The 22,104-nt window shown below is 45.6% G+C and overlaps 1 protein-coding gene across 1 annotated transcript; it reads right to left on the bottom strand.

Annotated features, from left to right (window-relative positions):
• Positions 1–537: 537 nt before the first annotated feature.
• Positions 538–19,781, bottom strand: LOC142579826 (uncharacterized). The gene is made up of 4 exons (XM_075690402.1): positions 19,310–19,781; positions 5,711–5,754; positions 1,807–2,050; positions 538–1,745 (listed from the first exon to the last, which is right to left on the bottom strand). The coding sequence occupies exons 1-4, from the start codon at positions 19,641–19,643 to the stop codon at positions 1,696–1,698; spliced, it is 672 nt and encodes a 223-aa protein (XP_075546517.1). The 5' UTR covers positions 19,644–19,781; the 3' UTR covers positions 538–1,695.
• Between the last annotated feature and the right edge of the window lie 2,323 nt (positions 19,782–22,104).

Raw genomic sequence — 22,104 nt, 5'->3', positions numbered from 1 at the left:
GATGATGATGATGATGATGATGATGATGATGATGATGATGATGATGATATGCAAGACCAATCTTGTGAAGAGATATTAGATTTGAAAACCTCTAAACATCATGGGACATACACTGAACAGTAACTGAGTCACGCTGACATTTTCCAGTTTTCCCTGGAGCACTGTTAAACACAAAAATCATAAACTAAGGAAAAAATGGCAGTCTGCCTGGAACAATGAAGCAAGCAACAAATTACACCTGTTAAAACCCGTGTTAGGTGAATGGAAATCCTGCACACACCAGGAACGTTTCAAAGAAGTGATCCTGTGCCGTCTTTGCATAGGACACACACACCTAACACACAACTTCATTCTAACAAAGCAAGACAAACCCCAATGTGAACTATGTGGAGATGAACTAGCAGTAAACCATATCCTATTTTCATGCAGAAAACTTGAACCATTGAGGAAGACATTTTTTACCATATTTTACAAAGAACACATCCCTTTTCACCCAGCTTTGATTTTAGGAGAAGACGCGCTTGTTGATGTATCATGTGTTTTTAGCTTTTTAAAAGAAGCTAGAGTTCTCATAAAACTTTAAAACTTCGCAGAGTGCTTAACTACATATTACAGAACACCTCATCCACCTTCTCATCCCTGAGAAGAAGGCCGAGGTCTTTAGTCAATTTGTTGGGACTCTCCGGGCTCTTGCCCAGACAAGGACTCACTGAGGTGTCCAAACTTTTTAAAAAGAATCTATGCCTAGTGTTTGGCGCATGATAGCCTAAGCTGCTTATGTGCCACTAAACTCAACTCAACTCAATGGTCTATAATTGCTAATGTACCAGAGTCACGAATTGTAGTTTCCCAGTTTGTAATTAGTAAATCTAGAGCAGACGAAGTGGACGAAGTTGCTCGAGTACATGCTTTGATTATAGTAACAAAGCCTGATGAACGTAGCCGCATAGTAAGGTCACATACAATAGGTGCATCATCAAGAGCATTTATGTTGAAGTCAACAGCCCAAATTAAAGTTATTTGAGCAAGCGCAAAAATGCTTCAAGATAATTCATAAACAATGTTAGGTTGCTGCTTAGAGGGCGATAGACCACAGTAGCTAGGTCAGAGTTATTTTTTACTCATCAAAATTCACTTCAAGTAGCACAAATCGCATCAATATCACATATTATTTGTATTTTCTGGACATCAGAACATGAACAATCCATGCGTCACGGTGATAAAAAACAACCATGCAACATTGTAAATGTGAAAGAATTAATTTGGTATAACTCAACATGGTAGGCTTACAAAGATGACACCATGTTTGGCAGTTATAATCCCAGTACATAAAGTCTGGAGCTGTGGCGCTATGCATCTAGTTAAAGCCAGTGACGGTCCATGATGCAGCAATGTAAGTGCAGGCAGCTGGCAGGTGTGAGCTGCCTATTGTAGATGACAGTGATGCCCAGTGGCAACTGGCATGTGGAGCACCCAGACGCACACATGGAGCAATTGTTAGATCACGGCTGGCCATTTGTCATCTTCCTATGTGAACCCTGCAAGTGGCTGCTAGTGGCAGCACTGCACACATGTCACAAGGACACAATGTTGGCAACTGTGCACATGAATGCATCAGGAGCAACAGCACAGCAGCACTTCCCAACTGATCCACCTGAATGTACTGGTTCGCCTTGCCCACACAAGAAGCCGATGTCACAGCGTCTGTGTTTTCCTTGTTACCACGACGGTTCGGGTCTGCGTTTCTGCAAGAGCACAATGCAAGTGCTTATGGTTGATTCCAGAGGCAAAAATAACCACACTTACCCTTGTGCAGCATCCATGTTGATGTGTTCTTCCATGCCGACACATTACGCACAAATTGACGGATTGAACAGGTTACGGCACGAGACATTGTGGCACGACGCTCTGTGGCCGCACTGTTGTTGCATTTGCACACAATCTTTTTTCGGTAGGCAGCAATGTCACCTGTAGCCACGACCAGTGTGTTTGTGCAGGGTACACTCAGCTGTTGTGAAAATTGCACTTCAGCCACTGCTGCCGGCCTTATCTAGAATGAGAGAAAAAGGTGCAACATTTACTTCACTCGTTGAGTGCAAACAAGTAGAGGATGGAAAAAAATTATCCAACAAGACCACGCTTTGTAGTGGTGGTGCAGGTTCACATGTATATCTCGCAGGAATTCTAAAATGCTACGTTTATTATATTATAGGCACCAAGATATGCCAAAGCAGCCATGCTACTCGAAAGGCACATTGCAGAGAAGAGGACAATGAGGCAATTTATGAGACAAATATTGCAAACTGTGGCCCTTTGTGAAAGTTGCGAACATTGAATCTTTGCGACCGGCAGCGCAGAACTGCTACAATTCACAGCAGGTTAATGCTCGGCATCTAAGTTTATATACAAAAATAGGCTGTACAAATAGGCTGTGCGGAGTACTTCCCAATTAGAAAAATGTGATGAGATGACAGTAAAACATTGTTATATTAAACACACATTTGTTATGATGAGGATCAACTGCAGCCGCCTGAACTGGCTGTCATCGCCTTCAATGAAAAAAAAATTCAGGAAGACTAGCCTGTACTCAGAGCAACATTGAATATTCACAGCAGCACCCAAACATCCCATGCCAAATGCTTTGTGATTGGGTCAGGTGAGTGCCTTGACTTCAAGGTCCATTCCAATTTTCCCTGCACATCACCAACTCGTTCACTGCAGTTCAGTGCTCTAATACTATGCAGAATGAGCCCCAAGAATCTCCTTTTCCTTCATTGCCCCTACTGCAAAGGCACAGAAGCGTCTAACAGCCTAACACATATTTTCTTCCCGGTCGATGTTGTCTAACAAGTTGCCCATGACTGCGTACTGTGTCAAGGTATATTTTCCTTACGTAGGAACCCAACTGCCCAGCAGGGCATTACTGTAGAAGGGGGGTGGGGGGAGGGAATGGTAAGTAATATAATACCATGAAAACAACTGGCAGAGTTATAACTTGAACATTCAATTAAACCATACATAATGGAAGGCTGAGAAAAACACAACTACAGGAACGTCCAGGGCACTTGTTTTCAACTGATTTCATGTAACGCCATGTTTGCAAAAATTTCAAGTTGTGTGGTTTCGCGTCCCAAAACTATGCAGTGTGCTGTGAGGAATGCCATAGTGGAGGGCTCCGGATCAAATGTGACCATCTGTAGTTCTTTAATGCGCGCCTAAACCTAAGCACACGAGCGCTTCTGCATTCCTGCGCACCTCGAGGCATGGCTGCCACAGCCGAGAATTGAACCTGCGACCTCGTCCTTGGAAGAATGTCAAAGCTACTTAGATGCTGCGGCAGGTCAATTTGTCTTTGAAAGCAATCTTTTATCTATGTTTTCATCATCTCCTGACTGCTGGGAAAAAAGTTTCATGTGTTATTTCGGATGCAAGCAAATTTGAGATGCTCTTTAACTTGTGGAATGTTTGCTTGTACCACCACATTACCTCTTTAAGCGTAGCCTTTGCCAACAGGGCCCAATGTACAAAGGCCAGCTAGCACTGACAGCCAGGCAAGGCCATTGTGTGCTGACAGATGTGAGGACCTGTCCTCAGTGCAAAACTTGAGCCTCGCACTTTGCATATGAGGGGCCTTTTATGTCAAGAAGCTACAGTTGCGTGTTGACTCGTGTCTTGCTGGCTTATCTGCATACATTACGAATCAATCGAATTTTATTTAATCTCCAAGGGACAAAGATGAAGTTAGGAAAAAGCTGCAAAGCAACAACTTGATGAAGCCTCGTCATTTCAGTACTGCAGCCTGGTCCCCCTAGATTCCATCATGGCCCCTCAGTACAGTTCGATGGCAGAAAATAGATACATGAAATGAGTGAAATTCACATCACCAAAAGCGAAGGTGGCAGTCACATGATTTACAAACTCAAGAGTGCAACACTCAGGATGGTGAGTCATACTCACTGAAGGTCATAAAATGATTGTGTCACCAAATGCTGCCAAACTAGTCCTTACAAAAAAATGCAGGAGAACCCGCTCTCCCCTCTTGTCCCAATGAGTGCTGAATGGATTCGGCTTTTGGCAGCATGGTCACAGTGTACGTGTATGCGTCAGTGCATGGTGTCTGGTACCATGACATCAGGTTTCGCTGACATAAGTCTTGTCTTTGATACCATTTAGTGCACATTTTTAATGAATGGTAATAATGGGTAACATCATCAATTGCTGCACTCTCAAGGAATTGAGGCTTCATAGTGTAACTTGGTCAATAGTTATTTGCTAAAAAATTAAAAACAAGACAAAAATTTTCTGTCAGTGCTTTTTTAAAGGGCCCCTCACTAGGCCACATAGCAAATTTTGGTTATAAGCTGGAAGTGGAGCATGCTACCGCAACAGTTTTTCAAACTGGTTCATTAATAGCCGAGATAGACATATTTCAGGAGGCGAGTGCCGCTGCCAACAAGGACATTCTCTCCACTTCCCCTGTCTGGCTTCTGCAAGAGAAATTTCTTCCCTGCGTACTCCCACACCGGAGCAGGAAGACCATGTGACACATACGTCATGAGCCCCGCCTTTTTTTTCTCTCTCGCTTTTTTGCAGCGCGACGCACTTCTGCTGATGGTCGCACGCACGAGCTGTTGCATTTGTCTCATTTCAGGCAGCGCACGATTTTGCGCACTTGTGCACGAGAACACCTGACTTACGGCCTAAGTCAGTGCTACACGAACACTGAGACAGACACAAACAGATTGCAGAGCATGATCAGGTGCTGCAACGTGGTAGAAAATGACACAGTTTTGCTCTCAGCGTGCGCGACTGCACAATGTGGGAACAAGCAGATGAAATGGAAGTACATCTCTCTTGCTGCAGGGCAAAGTAAAACAAAAACGTGCAGACATTCACTTTGTGTGTTTTATTATTTCTCTAAACTTTAATTCATCCATTAATGAAATAGATTACACAAATAACTGATGTTGCCTTGAATAATTCTCCAAGTGTCAAGGGTCATTATGAGCAACGTCACAGCATATACATGTACATTGGCACATTCAAAAGACATCGCAGCTGGAGGCGACAAAGGGACTACTTCGGTTTTTGAAAGAGACGGGCTTGGACAAGCAGCTGCGACAGTGATGTCAAGTACCACGCAAGAGTGACGGACTGTAACTGACAATGTGTGTGCTGTGCTATGTGCTCTCTCTCCTCCCCATCTTTCATCCCCCCATCCCGCTCCCATGTGTAGGGTAGCAAACAGGTTGAGCTAAACTGGTTAACCTCCCTGCATTTCCTTCTCCACTTTTTCCTTCATTCCTTCCTTGCTGATATACGTCATCTCCCCGTCTTGGAGCGCGGCGCCCGCGAGGAGGACAAACGGCATTTAGTTTGAAATTTCAGAGAGAGAGAGAGAATAAACATTTTTATTGGGTGAATGCAGCTTTGGAGAGGCGTCCTCATTCCAGAATGCCTTGAGCTCGAGCCGCATCCTGGGCCCTCGCAATCAGCCGTTGCTGATCCTCGAGGTCGGAGCTGGCCTCAAACCCTTACCCCACCAACGAGCTTTGAAATTTCAGCTCTTTCCATGGCGCGTAACAATGAAATTTTTAGCAGACATAATCGTTAGCGCACATTGTATACACTGTACTTGTCAGCTGAAAATGGCCAGACCTAGTGAGGGGCCCTCTAAACACAAAAGTTCATGATACAACTCAAACCTCACCCTTTCACAGTCTTCATGTGCGTCTTCTCTTATGCCTAGCAATGCTGGTAAGGGAGAATCAACACAGAGAAATTAGGACATGTCCACTTGTTTCACTGAAAGAACGCAAAATATTATTAAGCCTATCTGGTGCTGCTGTGACTTAGTGACGTCAACATGCTGCACTCTGAAGAAGGGCGTGAGAAGATACACTATATCTGCTGTTTCTACACCAGAAAGTAGGACATGAGTGTACTATGGTGCAAATGGCATTGACAGAAAGACTTTTCTGTGAGAACCACTTAAACAGTTCTGTTCCAAGCAAAATGAAAGTGGTGCATGAAATTCTCTTATCCTGTGGAAAAATGCTACAATGATCAGTTCATCAGGTACATGCCTGATGCTGCGAGAACACTTTCCAGCAGTGCAGACTTGAGCAGCCATGGATCATTTAGTTAATCACTGTAATGGCCATGTGTGCTCCACATTCACCAATGTGAGCATTCACCAGCAGTCTAATTGGTGTCCACTGCAGCAACCTCCAAGCACTATCATTATTGACTCATTTAATGCTAACTATACAAGTGACTTGTTCGAGACATTTTGGATTCAGGAGGAGACAGACAAGTGTAATAAAATCATAAAATGACTACAATCACTGGCCTAAACTACACGTACAAGGTAATTATTGGCTTCAGGCATAACAGGGATCGAAAAGCTACTGCTTCCCCACTGCTGACAGTACACAGCATTTAAGCATAATGTTTAACATACTATACTCTCACGATGAAGTACTCTGCAGTCTGGAGTGAACTGGGGTGACACTGGGTAAGCAGAGGGATCAATTGACCTGTAGCTCAATTACCATGGTTTTTATTTCTTCGCCACTAATGGACAGAATTGCCAAAGAGAATTTGCATCCACAAATGCCAATAGAGTGACTTAAAGAGAGAAAAATTGCCCTATGTAGATCACAATACTACAGCTACAGCCTACAGGCTTGTGCTAGGGGCTTGTCATTCCCACTAAAGATTCAACAGCCATGCAAGTCAGCATGTCATACAAGCCTGATGATTTTTGTTGCACAGACAAGTCGATAGACTGCATATGCTTAAATTTCAATACACCGGTGGCGACTAAATGCACATCACACACTCTAAGCAACCTCAACACCGGTTTATCAAGACACAGTCTTACAATCCATTCTTTTCTCCTGGTCACATTGCATGAGAAGAGATGAGAATTAGTTTTTCGTTTGAGAGCCCTGTTCACGTGCTGCCACATGCAAAAGAAGTGCACATAAATATATATATGAAGTGATTTCTTAGTCTCGGCCCAGCTCAGCCACAGAGACACTCAAACTGAACACAGCCTGATTTTCCCTGCACTTCGTGAACTGACTCACACCAGTTTTGTCATCCAGCAAAAATTCTCCTGGAAGTATGTATGCTTTTTGTTGTGGTCTCCCATTCACAGCAGTACACATCAGTCAATGTTCGAACAACTACTATTATTATCATTATTATTATTGCTGTAAATAGCTGGAATTGTCTCTGGCATTTAGAAATTAGTTGCAGGCATCAAAGAATAATGTGTTTTTTTGTGTAAGTCAGATCTGTTTGATTATCCATGCTAAGCAACCATTGCTCATTGCACGGTACTATGAGAATCCTCTAAGCATGCACGAAAAACACAAACTAGAACCTGTTGCTGCACCTAAAATGTTACAATGCATGCTAGGCAAATGGACACTTAGGCTAAATCAATGGTGCAGCCTGTACCTTAACACTGAATTAAAAGGCACGGGCAACAATGTATTAACAGCACTGCTGTGAACCACACATGAATTGCACGAGTGTATATGCCTTGTCATCTGCTAATGTGCTGTGTGCACTACCAGACCGTCTGCAAAGATAAATCTGCTTGTTCATGCTAAAAGTTGCTGACTGCTGAACATTTGTTTTTGGCCAATAAGCACAAACACCGCATGCACAAAACTGTAACAAATAGTGTGAGCATATTTTGGTGTGCACAAGAAAATTTTACTCGTAGACAAATAAGATGTTGCTTAGTATCACTGTAAAAGTAACTCGGCAAATGCAGCAATTCATACTTAATTCAGGTTAAGCATACCATCCGTACCGCATTCCTCAGTTTGTCTTCAAGCAGCATGACTTTTGGATATTTCTGAACTTTCTGCATTTGGATGTCCCTCAGTTGACATTATCTTTTATTTATTCATTTACTTTGCTTATTCTCATGGCCAAAAGGCATCAAAAGAGGGGGGTAGGCACTGCTTGTGTCAGTAAGTAGAAAAAAAAAGTAAAAAACAGCTAAGTGCAAAAATAAGTTAGAACCATAGATTCCTGATCACCGAATGTTAGCTACAGCATCATGAAAGCATTCGTTGTAGCTGATGGTTACAATATCAGAGGGAAGGTAGTTCCGCTCTTAGATGTGTGGGGCAGGAATACTGGAAAAGAAGACCTTGTAATAGATGTATTTATGCCTACCTCATGAACTTAATCAACATGTAGTAAAAAAAAGTTCAGAGGAGGGGTTAGACTGTTGCATAGAATTAAATAGTGGAAAAACTTCTGAAACCGTTGTGAGTGCACTTTTATAAGAGGACAGGTTACATACTTCGGCTACCACATAAAATGCAAGCTGCAGGGCCTTCCGTACCAATTATTGCCACTTATGGGTGCTACACAATTTCTGCTATATATTAAATGCTAAAATTAATAAAAAGAAACACTGATGTTGTGGACACTTAGTGCCATCTATTGGCAACATTTTTGATCAAGTACAGCATATATTGCCCATCGCACCATCCATACATAAATTTTAAACTAACCATACCTCCACCCTCCAACCCGGCAAATCGCCGACTTTGGCAATATGGCCCCAGTTGTTGGGCCAGGCCATTTGCTGGCTTTGGCAGCCAATAGGTTAAAGGGACCCTGAAGGCTGAAACACTTTTTGGACATAGTAGGAAAACACTGCCAATCTGTAGATGAGGCTCTTCTGAACATGCGAGCCAGAAATAATGCACTGCATGCAGCAGGTAATTTACAATCTCGTATCAAAAACAGTAAAAAAATTGCATGCTCTTTCTTTCGTAAAATTAATTTACAATCTCCTATCAAAAACGGTGAAAAAATTTCATGCTCTCTTTCATAATGTCACCAGCAGCTACGTAGCAAGTAGGTCCAGCACACATTGGCAGACTTCATGATCGCAAGAACGTTCTCAGTAAATACTAGTTAAATAAATAAATGAAAAATATGTTTGTGGTCACAAAAAAAGAACTTTTTGTCTTTGTACTTCTGGTCTCGAGCGGCAGTACTCTACTCAAAACTGCGCTCTCTCCCGCACTGTATGCAGTGTAGCAATCACGAATGTTCCTGTGATTTCGGTAAATGCCAACTGTTTATGCGCGTGCAGATTGCATTCTAATTAAGCTTGGTCCCTTCAGGAAATCTGCACGGATACAAAGACAACATATGCTCAATGGTTTCCAAACCTTTACCGTGGTGTATTTTTAGGCATTTATAAAGTAGCCTGAAAAAAAGCAGGGAACTTCCCCTAAAAAAATGATGAAATGTTTCCTCCCTGATTACCTCCTTTACATTCTGATAGCAATTCATAGCTCGTTTTCTTCCCATTGTGTTATCCAGAAAACTCTCTCCAGAATTGTTTGTCATGGGCTATATCACTCGTGGGCCTTGACACTAAAAAACATCATATAGGTGAAGGTTTTCTACAAGAAAGACAGCCTGCAAAGAGGTCACTAACTAAGTGAGCTACACGACATTGTTTCATTCAATCTAACTAAAGAATGAAATGAGTAAGCGGGTGCCCAAACTACAGGTGGAAAGTTTTCATTTTACTGGGGGGGGGGGGGAGGTGCGGCCTGACCAGCCTTCTGAACCCCCACGCATATATTATATATATAAATAAAACCTCGATATAATGAAGTGGGTAAAATCAGCAATTTGCTTCGTTATATCGAAATTTCGTTGTATTGAAATTCGACCTTTTATGCAAATAAGTACAGTCGCCGATCGATTTTTCTTACACAGAAAGGGGCCGCAGAATTTTCCGAATTATCGGGCAATCGGAAAAAGCAAATTTTAATGAAAAAACTATCCATTTTGATGAATTTGGGAGTCGGAGACGAATGATACGGTTTCATGCCAGGTCGGCGATGTCTTCACGTTGGAGATACGAATTAAGCGAATCCAGCCACGCTTTCGCGTGTACATCGCCCCCACCGCTGATAGCCTCGCCTGCACTGGGACGACGCTAATAGGAAAAGCGCCGGCACCGGTGAGCGAATGCTTCGTCTGCCTCTTGCTCGAACGGGCCACCGAAACTCGAGATTACGCAACCTCCAATACTAAACGCCCGGAAAGACAGCTTATGACCCCATGCCGTCTCGGCACGCCCACTCTTTACACACACGGCAGATTACTTCTAAAGCAGCGCGGATGAAAGTGTATGCGCTCAGCCGCGCTTGCAACCTTGCGCAGCCACGGCCGAGACGCGCGTCAGAAATTGCGACGCCACAGCCATCCTGCTGCTCGCGCTCGCTTGATCGGGTTACTGCGAGCTCGCCCCCCCCTCCCCCTCTTTCTCTCTGTTCGCGCGGGAAGGCGGCACTCGTGAAGCCACCATCTTTCTTGTCTCACCCTCGCACGCTTTTACTCGCACCTAAAGCACAAAGTGCACGGGGCGCGATAGGATCTTATTGCACTTGGACTTTATGCGGAACGTGATGCGGCTCCAGTTCGGCGGTGGCTCTTGTCGAGCCGTGCGCGATTTGCGACGTGCCGTTTGCGAGCGGCCGCTTGTGAGTCAATCATGCGACCATCTGCGTCCGCGGAAGTTTCCATTTATTGTCACGGCATTCCTTTGCGGCGGAAGCGAAATTTCGCTACATTTAAATCGAATACACACACACGCTTCGTTATATTGAGGTTCTAAATACATGGTTTTCTATGAACAAGAGGTCATGAAAAGTTAAATATTTCGTTATATCAAGAATTTCATTATATTGAAATTCGTTATACCGAAGTTTAACTTACATATACGGGTCATTCCATCTCAAGTGTACTCAGTGTTTTTTGACCATCTCTAATTCCGCTGAAAAAGTCACACTATTTTCCCTCAATGTGGGAATAATTATTCTAGTGATCTCTTTCTGACAATTATTTTCTAATGCCGTAAGGACACTTTGAAGGTTGCGCACACAAGTGAAACTATATCAGGCAGAAAATTTTCTGCAGAATTCTTGCTTTGACCTGTTACCGCAATTTTTTTCTATAATCTGCAGATGAGTACTCTTTCATGACTAATGTTGTTTATTACTTTTTAACTTATATAATTTTTAGTCATAAGGAAAAGCTGACAATTGCTGCTTTGTTATTTTTATTAAAGAAAGTAACTGTTCTATAAGGAATATATTCAGAATATTGGCTTGGTATGTGTATACAATAGATGACAAAAATACTCTTATGAGAAATTAACCCTAAACTTTCTGTTAATACAGAGTTTCAGAATAGGGGGCCCAAAAGTTTGGGATCCCAAAGAGCTTTGCAGGTGTTAACGTTTGGGCACACAGGAGTAAAGAGTTTTTGAATAGGGCTTTGCATTTGCAGATAGCATCTTGCACTGACAGCGCCACTACGGCATCAAAGAAAAGCTATTAGAAATAATTAAATAAAATATACCATTTTATGATAGGAATAATAATTTTGAATTTCGTGTATTCGTATTTGATTACGATTTAGAGGTTATTCTGTAAGCAGCAAACAATTAGTTGCACTTAGTTTTGAGCAAACCAACTTTACTAGCCTTCACCAGCCAAGCTTAGCCGTGTTAGGCCTACGAGCCATAATATCCACAATCGAATTCAAAATCAGCGGCGTCTAATGAGTCAATCTTCGTAACACACGCTAGCTGAGAGAAAGTGATAACCGCAGGCACTTCTCCTAGCTTGTGAACTTCACGCGTTACCGCGAATCGAACCCAGTTTGGTGCTAGGTTAGAGCCGTCGCTTCGATGGATGCCGCCATGTTTGTCGAGGCGAAACTTTTATGGCAGTTTTAGGGGCTCCCGCTAAATCAGTGAAATAGTGTGCCCGACGCAAAACCCAAACGCAGTTGGCATCTCACGCATGCGCAGTGGCTCCGACACTTTCTTTGGGGCCCTTATTTTAAAACTCTGCAATGTCATGACAAAAGTGAAAAAATTGACATTCCGACTCAATTTGTGGCTTTATTTTGACAATGTAGCAGTCCAAGTATATATATTGTAAGCACTATTAACGTACTTCGTCGTTTTCATTTGTACATAGCCATCATCATCTTCTTAGTTCTTCGACTTCTTCGCGCGTGAGCTGTGGGCGTTGCCTTTGGTGGAATAAACAGCGCTGGACAACTCGATCTGTCTCGGTATTATAAAGTGGTGGAGGTACGTCAAGATCCCGACGTCCTCTCGCGTTCCCGTCCTCCCTGGAGCTCCGTTCCGGTCGCCGCCTGCACCCAGCTACCCCTACAACAATGGACACTTCCAACCCCGGCCCTTCCGGCGCCTCAAACCCTACCACACAGACGGCCCCACCTGCGGCGCCCTCTTGGACTGTGACGAGCCCTCAGCGCGATCCCCCTGTCTTTGCGGGACTCCGCGGTGATGACGTAGACGATTGGATCGACCACTACGACCGCGTGAGTTCTTGCAACAAGTGGAACGACACCCAGAAATTGAGGCACGTCGCCTTCTACTTGACCGGTGTTGCAAAGACGTGGTATTTCAACCACGAATCCGACATCGCGGATTGGTCCACGTTTACCTCGAAGCTGCGGCAAATCTTCGCTTCCTCGTCTGGCCGTGCAGAAGTCGCCAAACAGAAGCTGGGAACGCGCCGCCAACTTCCCGAAGAGTCTTACACCTCATACATAGAGGATGTCTTGGCTCTGTGCCGCCGTGCGAATCCTAGCATGACGGAAGCCGAACGCGTTCGCCACATCTTAAAAGGCATTGGGCCTGTCGCGTTCAACGCCTTAATCGTTCAAAATCCGGCTTCTGTCCAAGACATCACTTCAACGTCTCAACGCCTCGACGAGCTGCAGTCTATTCGTCTTCCACATGAGAGCAGCGATCCTCAGGTTCCTCATTCTCCAGATTTACGTGCTCTTATCCGCACCATCATCCGCGAGGAGCTTCAACTACAAGACCTAAAGCGTCCCCCTGCTGCCTGCGCAACAACCCCCACCTTCGACTTGCGCGAGGTCGTAAAGCAGGAGTTGACAGCGATGACTACACCCACGACGCATCTTGCTCCGGTAGCGCGCTCCACACCTACCTACGCGGATGTTGTTTCGATACCCACCCCTACCGTGACTTCCGTGCCTACTGGCGTTTCCTATGACCATTTAGCTTCGATGGGCACCAGAGCACTTGCTGCGCCATCGTACCCTCAATGGCGTCCACCTCGTCCGGTTTGTTTTTACTGTGGCATACGCGGCCATATATCTCGCTTCTGCCGCCGGCGCCAGCAGGATGAAAGGCGAGGCTATGCTGAGCACGAAAGAGACCGCAGTCGCCGATCAGATGACTACTATCCCGGACCGCACTCGTTCCCTCAACAGCGTTCTCCGTCTCCACCAGCTGCTCCCAATCTGCCTCATAGTTCCCGTTCGGCCAGACGTCGTTCTCCATCCCCTTACCGGCGCTCTACATCACCGCTTCGTCCCACTTCCCATTTTGTCGACCAGCACTCGGAAAACTAACTGTTGCAGTTTTTGGAGGGGAAACTGCTTCTTATCGGTCTTCAAAAATTCCTCCTGTTCGCCCGGCCAACATGCTTTCTGTGACTGTCGAAGGTGTTACCGCGTCAGCTCTCATCGATACCGGTGCCGCCGTTTCTGTTCTTCGGAGTGATCTGTGTTCCCGGCTCCGTAAAGTAAAAACGCCTTATCTTGGACCTATTTTGCGTGGTGCTAATAATGCATTCATTCACCCTGACGGACAGTGTACTGCTCGTGTTCTCATCGACGGCATACGCCACCTCATCGAGTTTATCATCCTTCCAACGTGCATCCATGAACTTATACTTGGTTGGGACTTCCTACATTCTGCTTCAGCCGTCATTTCATGTAGAGAGGAAGTTGTCCACATCACGGATACAGCGCTTGCTCCTGTTGCGGACTCTTCACTTTCATGCGCGAACTTGGCCATCGCTGCAGACTACGTCCTGCGTCCTGGTCACGAAGACGTTGTAGCCGTGACATCCAGTCAGATCGCCGACGGAGACGCCCTAGTCGCCCCTTCTTCCCGCTGTACTTCTCGCGGAATTCTCATTGCCACCTGTCTCGTCCGGTTTTCACGCGGCCGCGCCCTTCTGTCTGCTTGCAACACGACTCCAGATCCTGTGATGCTGCCCAAAGGGATGACTGTGGCAACCCTCGCCGACACTCAACCTATCTCTCTAGTCACGCTTTGCCCTTCTTCATCGCCAGCACCAACCTCAGGTTTGGATGATTCTTTCCCTCCTCCAGCCGTTCTTGGTTCTGACCTAACAGCCGCGCAATCCGAAGCCTTAATGGTGGTCTTGGCAAAACACAAAGCCTGTTTCGATAGCTGTTCCCCTGTGTTGAGCCAAACTCCTGCGGCTACACACCGCATCGAAACCGATGGTTCCGCTATCATACGACGACGCCCCTATCGTGTATCGCCGTCCGAACGAAAGGTCATTGAACAACAGGTGGCTGACATGCTTGCGCGGAAGATAATACGACCTTCATCTAGCCCATGGGCGTCTCCCGTGGTCCTGGTAAAGAAAAAAGATGGCTCAGTTCGCTTTTGCGTGGATTATCGAGCGCTCAATAAGATCACACGCAAGGTCGTATATCCAATACCTCGAATTGACGACGCTTTGGACACGCTACAAGGGGCGGAGTATTTCTCCAGCCTTGATCTTCGATCAGGGTACTGGCAAATTCCGATGAACGAGACTGACAACGAAAAGACCGCATTCGCTACACCGGATGGCCTTTATGAATTTAACGTGATGCCTTTTGGCCTTTGTAATGCTCCTGCCACATTTGAGCGCATGATAGACAACGTACTTCGTGGTCTAAAATGGAAGACATGCTTCTGTTATCTGGACGATATTGTCATCTTTTCGTCTGACTTCAGCCAACATCTTCATCGATTAGACGAAGTTCTCAAGTGCCTTGCGAATGCTGGTCTCCAGATCAATACAAAAAAATGTAAATTTGCAAGCAAAACAATAAAAGTATTGGGTCACGTCGTCTCAAAAGATGGCATCCAGCCTGACCCCGAAAAGATTAGTGCCGTTCTTCAGTTTCCTCGCCCCCAGCAACAGAAAGATCTACGTAGTTTCCTCGGCTTGGCGTCATATTTCCGTAGGTTTATACGCAACTTCGCAGCAATAGCAGCACCTCTACACAAGCTACTGGTTACCGGTGCCTCTTTCACGTGGACTAGCGACTGTGAGTCGGCTTTTCAAGCTCTTAAGCGGCATCTTACTTCCGGACCAGTGCTTCGCCACTTCGATAATCGTGCCCCCACCATACTCCATACTGACGCAAGCGCACAAGGTATTGGCGCAGTACTTCTGCAACGTAATACAGCATCTAAAGAGCAAGTCATAGCATATGCCAGCCGAACACTTTCTCCAGCTGAGCGGAACTACACCATAACAGAGCAAGAATGCCTGGCTATCGTTTGGTCGATTCAGAAATTTCGCCCATACCTTTACGGCCGCCACTTCACCATCGTCACCGACCATCATGCTCTGTGTTGGCTGTCATCAATGAAAAACATGTCAGGACGCTTAGGACGCTGGATACTCCGCTTGCAGGAATATGACTTCACTATAACATACAAGTCTGGAAAACACCATCATGATGCAGACGCATTGTCTCGCTGCCCACTCTCACTCTCTCCAGGTAACGCGCAGTCGCCTTCCCAACCACGTCGTTCCGATGCTACGCCTGCCTCTCACCAACTCTCGATAACGCCCCTGGACCAAGTAACGCTTTCATCACGCTCTGATTTCGTCTCGCTTCAGCGGGCCGACTCCTACTGTCGAGCTCTCATGGATCGCCTTAGTGGGTTCGCCGAACCACCCAACAGCCGCTTGCGACGCCAACTTCGACAATTCCGCCTTCAAGGTGGCGTGCTACACCGCTACGTGTACCACCCAACAGGTCACCGGTGGGTCCCAGTTCTACCTCGCTGCCTTCGTTTGCGGGTATTAGAGGCACTTCACGACGATGTATCGGCTGGCCACTTAGGCTTCCACAAGACTTCCGACCGCATAAAGACCCGCTGCTTCTGGCCTGGCCTATCCTCAACGGTGGCCAAATACATTGCCTCTTGTGCGTCATGTCAGCACCGCAAACGCTCGACATCCCCTCCTGCCGGTTTACTACAACCTCTCCCTTGCCCGGAGGCACCTTTTGAATTTGTTGGCATTGATTTATATGGTCCCTTGCCGTTGACACCCTCCGGTCACCGTTGGATTGTCACTTCGGTCGACCATTTAACAAGATATGCCAAGACTGCCCCTCTGCGATCCGGCACCGCTTCTGAGGTCGCCGACTTTTTCTTGCGCGCCATCGTCTTGCGCCATGGGGCTCCTCGCGTTCTTCTCAGTGACCGTGGCAAGGCGTTCATTTCACAAGTTCTCGAGGAAGTTCTTCGAGCCACTAATACCGTCCACAAATCTACTTCTACTTATCATCCGCGAACCAATGGCCTTACTGAGCGCTTCCACCGTACGCTGTCTGACATGATTTCCATGTACATCCGTCCTGACCACACTGACTGGGATAAAATTCTTCCTTTTGTGACATTCGCATATAATACTGCTATTCAACGGACTACCGGCTACAGCCCTTTCTTCCTTGTGTATGGACGATCTCCTTCCACCATATTCGACAGAGAACTATTTTTCGCACCTTCTTCGCCCAACGCGTCGCTTCCAGAAGATTTTGCTGCCCGAGTTGCACATTGCCGTCAAATCGCCCGGCAAAGCACAGAAGCTATCCAAGCTGAGCGCAAGCGTTACTGCGACAACAAACGCCGTGACCTACGTTTTCACCCTGGAGACCAAGTCCTGCTTTGGACTCCAGTCCGCACCCCAGGCCTCTGTGAGAAGTTCCTTCCACGCTACATTGGCCCATACACCGTTGTGCAGCAAACATCTGCAGTGAACTATCTCGTCCGCCCAGTACACTCCGTCACTGACCGGCGCCGCCGGAATGCCGAAATTGTTCACGTCTCGCGGATGAAGCCCTTCACTCCCCGTTTAGATAATCTCTAATCTGCGGCCAGGCTGGCCGCTTCCTTGACGGGGGGAAGTTAGTGTAAGCACTATTAACGTACTTCGTCGTTTTCATTTGTACATAGCCATCATCATCTTCTTAGTTCTTCGACTTCTTCGCGCGTGAGCTGTGGGCGTTGCCTTTGGTGGAATAAACAGCGCTGGACAACTCGATCTGTCTCGGTATTATAATATATATATGTGGCTTAATCAGCATTGTATAGTACGCTTTACTGCCTTATTTAGAGGGTTTTAATTTTGTTTTAGGTGAGAAAAGAATTTTTGAACTGCACAATCACAAGGTTGCATGGAGCATCTCTTTGTTTTGCCTTAACTGCACAGCACAATGGTCAACGTTTCAGCCCGGCTCGTTTCACTTGTTCCTTTTTTTTTTTTTTTTTTAGAAAACAAGGTCTTCTTTGGTGACTTCAGACTGATTTAGGGTTTGAGAGGTCTGAGTTTCTGGCCATTTTCGACTTGTAAATTAGGTGACTTGAGGCCTTCTAGTGCACAAAGGAGAGGATAACAGGGTTCTAAATTAAGCTTGGAACGAAAAAGACACATGAACTTGGCATAGAGCTACGTATGGAGAAGTAATAATCCATAATTGTTACAAAAATGGCGAGATAAATTAAATCCACCTCTGCCCTTCACACAGCATGCGCCTAAACCGGAACCGGTAGTGTCTATGAATGAAAAATATGTGCCAATCTTAGAGAGACTGCAGTCTAAGATTTTGGACTGATCCCAAAGGTAGTGTAGTCTAGACAACAAACCACATGGTGCACTAATGTGCCCAGGAAGACACTGTCTTTCTTCGATGTTCTTCGCTAGATGTTGAGTTGTTCATTTAGCAGGCGTGTTTGCATATGTTAACAATTCACAAATAAAAAATAAGATTTGCATGCCTGCTTTATTTGACACAACATTACTTCAAACCTACTTTGATCCATATTTCCTTGGGTCCGTCCACATGCAGCCTTGCACTGTAAGCATACAGTTTAATTTGATACTCGAATTACCTCTGTGGTTGAATAGGATGTAACCCCAGCGATAATAGAAGCCCATGAGAAGGGCTTAAAGTGATGAAACAGCCTCAGTCCCCTCGCACCACGAAGAGACTGGCGTCTCTCAGTGGTGCAACCTTCCTTCGTTTAATTGTCCTATACTTCGCTATCACTAATACTATTTCGCCTTTCCGGAAAAACTGGAGCGTTTTTTTAACGGCGAGTTTAATATAAGTGCCACTGCATGTGAATGATATTATGATTTTGAGTGAATCCAGTTTGCCTTCATTTCAGTTACCAAGTAAATTATATATATTTTATATATTTATGACCTCTGCATGCAAGTGGTAATGTTTCCATCCTTAAGTGTACATTATTAGAAGAGCTCTTTTTTCTTTTTTTCAGGAGTAGTTAGCATTGCCTACTGGAAAGAAAAGTGAGAAACGTGAGACCACATCATTCACGAGCATTTCAAGCACCATTGATTAAAGACTCTACCGAAAGGGTCACTGAAATCTGCAGGTCTCTTTTTCAGGCTCAAAAAGGCGCACAGAGCTACTTGAAGCGAGGTGAACATACAGCAACATATTCATTCTCTAGGCATAAGCCATCCATACCATTAGAAATAATTGTTAGTTGGTCACTTCCTTCTCTTTAAAAGAAATAATAAACTTTGTCCTTTGTATGTATTCAAATGTATTGTGTCAGTGCGTGATGCTCACAGTGATTTTTTTTTAACGTAGACATGAAGAAATACATGAGGTAGCCGCCGCTGGTGCGTCTACCGCGCTTGTCCTAATGTCAGTATCTGCTGAAGTAAAGCCAAAGTATGAATTGAAAGCCGTGTCATTAGCCATAATAAAATATTTAAGTGAGAATGTAGACGCAACTCAACAGAAACCTCGAATGAAGTAACAGCCCCCTGGCAAACTTCGGAGGCGGCTCGGGCCCCGGCCCCTCAGCCCCCCTCCCCCTTCCTCGTAATCGGCGCTTATGACCGAGGCAGTAAGGCTCCAAATGTCATGAAATGGGTGAAAAGAACACGTTCATCTTACATGCGCATTAGCGCATAAGTATATTGGTCGAGATGGATGTAATTCAACTACGCGCCCAATACGGTAACCACCGTACACACGGTAGGTCTCGGCGATCAAGGGGGAAATCGACTCCTTCAAGGTGAGCACATCCAAATAATCACAAACGGTCCCACACGTCACGCCACATGCAAATTAAACGAGTACTCGGTAAACATACGCCTAGGACGACGCTTGCGGAGATCGCGTCCACCCGCTGCTCGAATCTCCCGGTTTTGCACGGTGGCTCTCGCGGCGTACCGCTCACGCTGCGCCAAGTTGCGACGGGCGCGGTATTCATCTGACGCAGCAAGAGCCAAGTACCGCTCGCGTGCAGCAGCGGTGCGACGAGCTCGATGCTCTGCCGTCATCGTCTCAGCATAACGAGCCCGCTTGGCTGCGGCGAGACGTTCACGCTCAGCAGGAGACATCCTTGCCCTACGCTCACGGTCAGCAGCAGCCTTCCGCAGTCTCCGCGCCGCGATCTCGTTGACACACTTTTCAGGCGGAGCCATCGGCACCCTGATTAACCATACCGTGGGGCTCGACAGTCTTTCTCTACCTCACATGGGCTGGACTATAGAGTATCCCGCAGTTTCCCGAGTCAGGCAGCCGAGTCTACACGGCCCGTACACCTTGTTGGCCTCGTAATCAAAGCGTGCCGATGGCGATGGTGGCTACGCAGCTATGCCATGACATGCGGCCTACGCCTGCATATATGGTTATGGTTTTATGTACTTCCTTGACCTGCACCCATAGAGTTCGCTGCATAAATTAATATTTATAGAAAGAACTCGGGCGCTAACACCTACGAAAGCTGCAAGCACAGAGGGCAAGAATCTAGAAAACATTGTATAATTTAGTTTTTAAAGTTAGCTTTGCCGCGGTACAAGCGTGTTACGCGGTGAAGCATTCGCAATGCATACATGCGCGAACTAAGTTTTCGAAAGTGAAAACAACGCTTTTAAATTCCCCAAAGGAGCTGCTTGGCAACGAACAAAGCTAGAGTCTGACTAACTTTTCAGTACTTTATTTTTAATGTTACTAGAGAGAGGTACGTGCCACACTATTATCGAGTGAAAAAAAAAAAAAAAAAACGCCGACGCTACAAAGGAAAGGATGAGAACAAGAAATTTCCCGCCGAAGCGACGATTCATTGCTACCGTTGCTCCCGCTGATGAAGCTTTGCGGGGAATTATTAGAGCCGTATCGCCGGCTCGTTTTCGCCGGTATTTGAGCCCCCCCACCCTGCAACAATTCTTCTTGGACATTCCTTGAAGCTTTGGCCACCCCACACATGCGAAGGGTACGTGTTGCCTTTTGCTCTGAAAACGTGAACAGAGAAGCACTATCAACGACACAACAAACTGCGGCGCGCGGCTGGCTCCTCTCCCGTGTGTTCTGTGCAAGGCCGCCACCAGTGGCGCGTCCATCGCAACGGCACAATCAATCGACGTTATTTTAATGCGACTAATTCTTTGAGAACTTCAGGTACTTTGAGTGTGCGCGTGTGTCTATCTATCTATCTATCTATCTATCTATCTATCTATCTATCTATCTATCTATCTATCTATCTATCTATCTATCTATCTATCTATCTATCTATCTATCTATCTCTAATCCAATCTATCTATCTGGCCTCCTACGTCGGGATGCAGTCGTGGTCGTTTCTTGAACTAGCAAGCATTGTTTGACCAAGCACAAGCTTGGTCGAAAAACGATCAGCCTGCAAAAGAATGCTCTTTCGCACAGGCCCTTTGCAGACGTCGTTTTCCCCGGAGGGCCCGCGGCTTTCAGGAAGGGAGAGCAACGACTGCTGATTGTCTTCATGCGATACGCGGGGCTCTTCGACATCTGGTGGCCCACACAGTGACACTCATAAAGAGGCTCAGGTGGAGCCATTGTCGCCCATGTATGCCAGGGTAACCACGCCTGTTGCAACACAACCACCACCATCACCACCACCGCCGAAAAATGATCAATTGATCCATCTTTACGCATTTGCTCGTGTCGTTACAATCCCGTACACATATCAAATACATGTTATCAGGGATCACTGTACATTAACGAAACTTTTAAAGACAACATCTTTTTTATCGAGTTATAATGCGTATACCGGGTTATATGCGAATTCCGCCTCGAGGTGTTGTTTCACGGCAGAACGATCTGTGCTGCCGTGAAACCACCTTTAGCGCAAAGCTCTCCGCCATCAGCGTCGCCTAAGAGGTGGGAAAAAGAGCAGGTTACCGAAGATACAGCGCGAACGAGCGAGCGATTCGTGCATCCACGAATGGAGATTGTTTTTAAAAACGTTCGACCGTTGTATGCAGTTATTTCCGCGAGTTATACCAGCGCCTTTTCTTTTTTTTTCTTTTCTTTTTTTTCTTTTTTTTTTTTTTTTACTGGGTATTCTCATATCCACGGAAGTACACGTATATTCGTTCGTTTCGAATGCTTCAGATTGCACTTCGAGACTGCAATTCGAGACGAGGCGAATATCCAACAGCATAATATTCGAAAATATGGAATATTCGCACAAGCCTAAACTGTTTCTAGCCTGTTTGGTGAGCCGATCCCAGAAATAGTGGTCTAAAAAATGTGGGCCGTTCCCATATGGCTACGTGCAGCCTAAAAATGTGGCAAATATTTACGCAGTCCGATGCTCCTCCTCCTCCTCCTCATCAAGTCAGGTGTGATGCAATAGTGGGCCATGCGCAGTGGGTCGTGCCCCATTAATTAATTCTCACCCCCAGCCACAGCTTCCTAGAGGCTATCATTTATGTTCAATTTATGTTCATAGAACATGATGTTTCAAGCAATGCACACATCCTATAGATACTTAGATTTATACAAACAACATTACAAATATATGCATAGATAAGCTAAGTCGCATTCAGATAACATTGCTGTAACGCAAGTATATTGCAGGTAGACATACGTGACCTTTAATAGATGCTCACTTTAGGCACACAGAGG

Source organism: Dermacentor variabilis, chromosome 4 (assembly GCF_050947875.1).
Source record: "Dermacentor variabilis isolate Ectoservices chromosome 4, ASM5094787v1, whole genome shotgun sequence".
Classification (NCBI taxonomy): domain Eukaryota; kingdom Metazoa; phylum Arthropoda; class Arachnida; order Ixodida; family Ixodidae; genus Dermacentor; species Dermacentor variabilis.
This window is presented reverse-complemented; position numbering and strand designations above follow the sequence as displayed.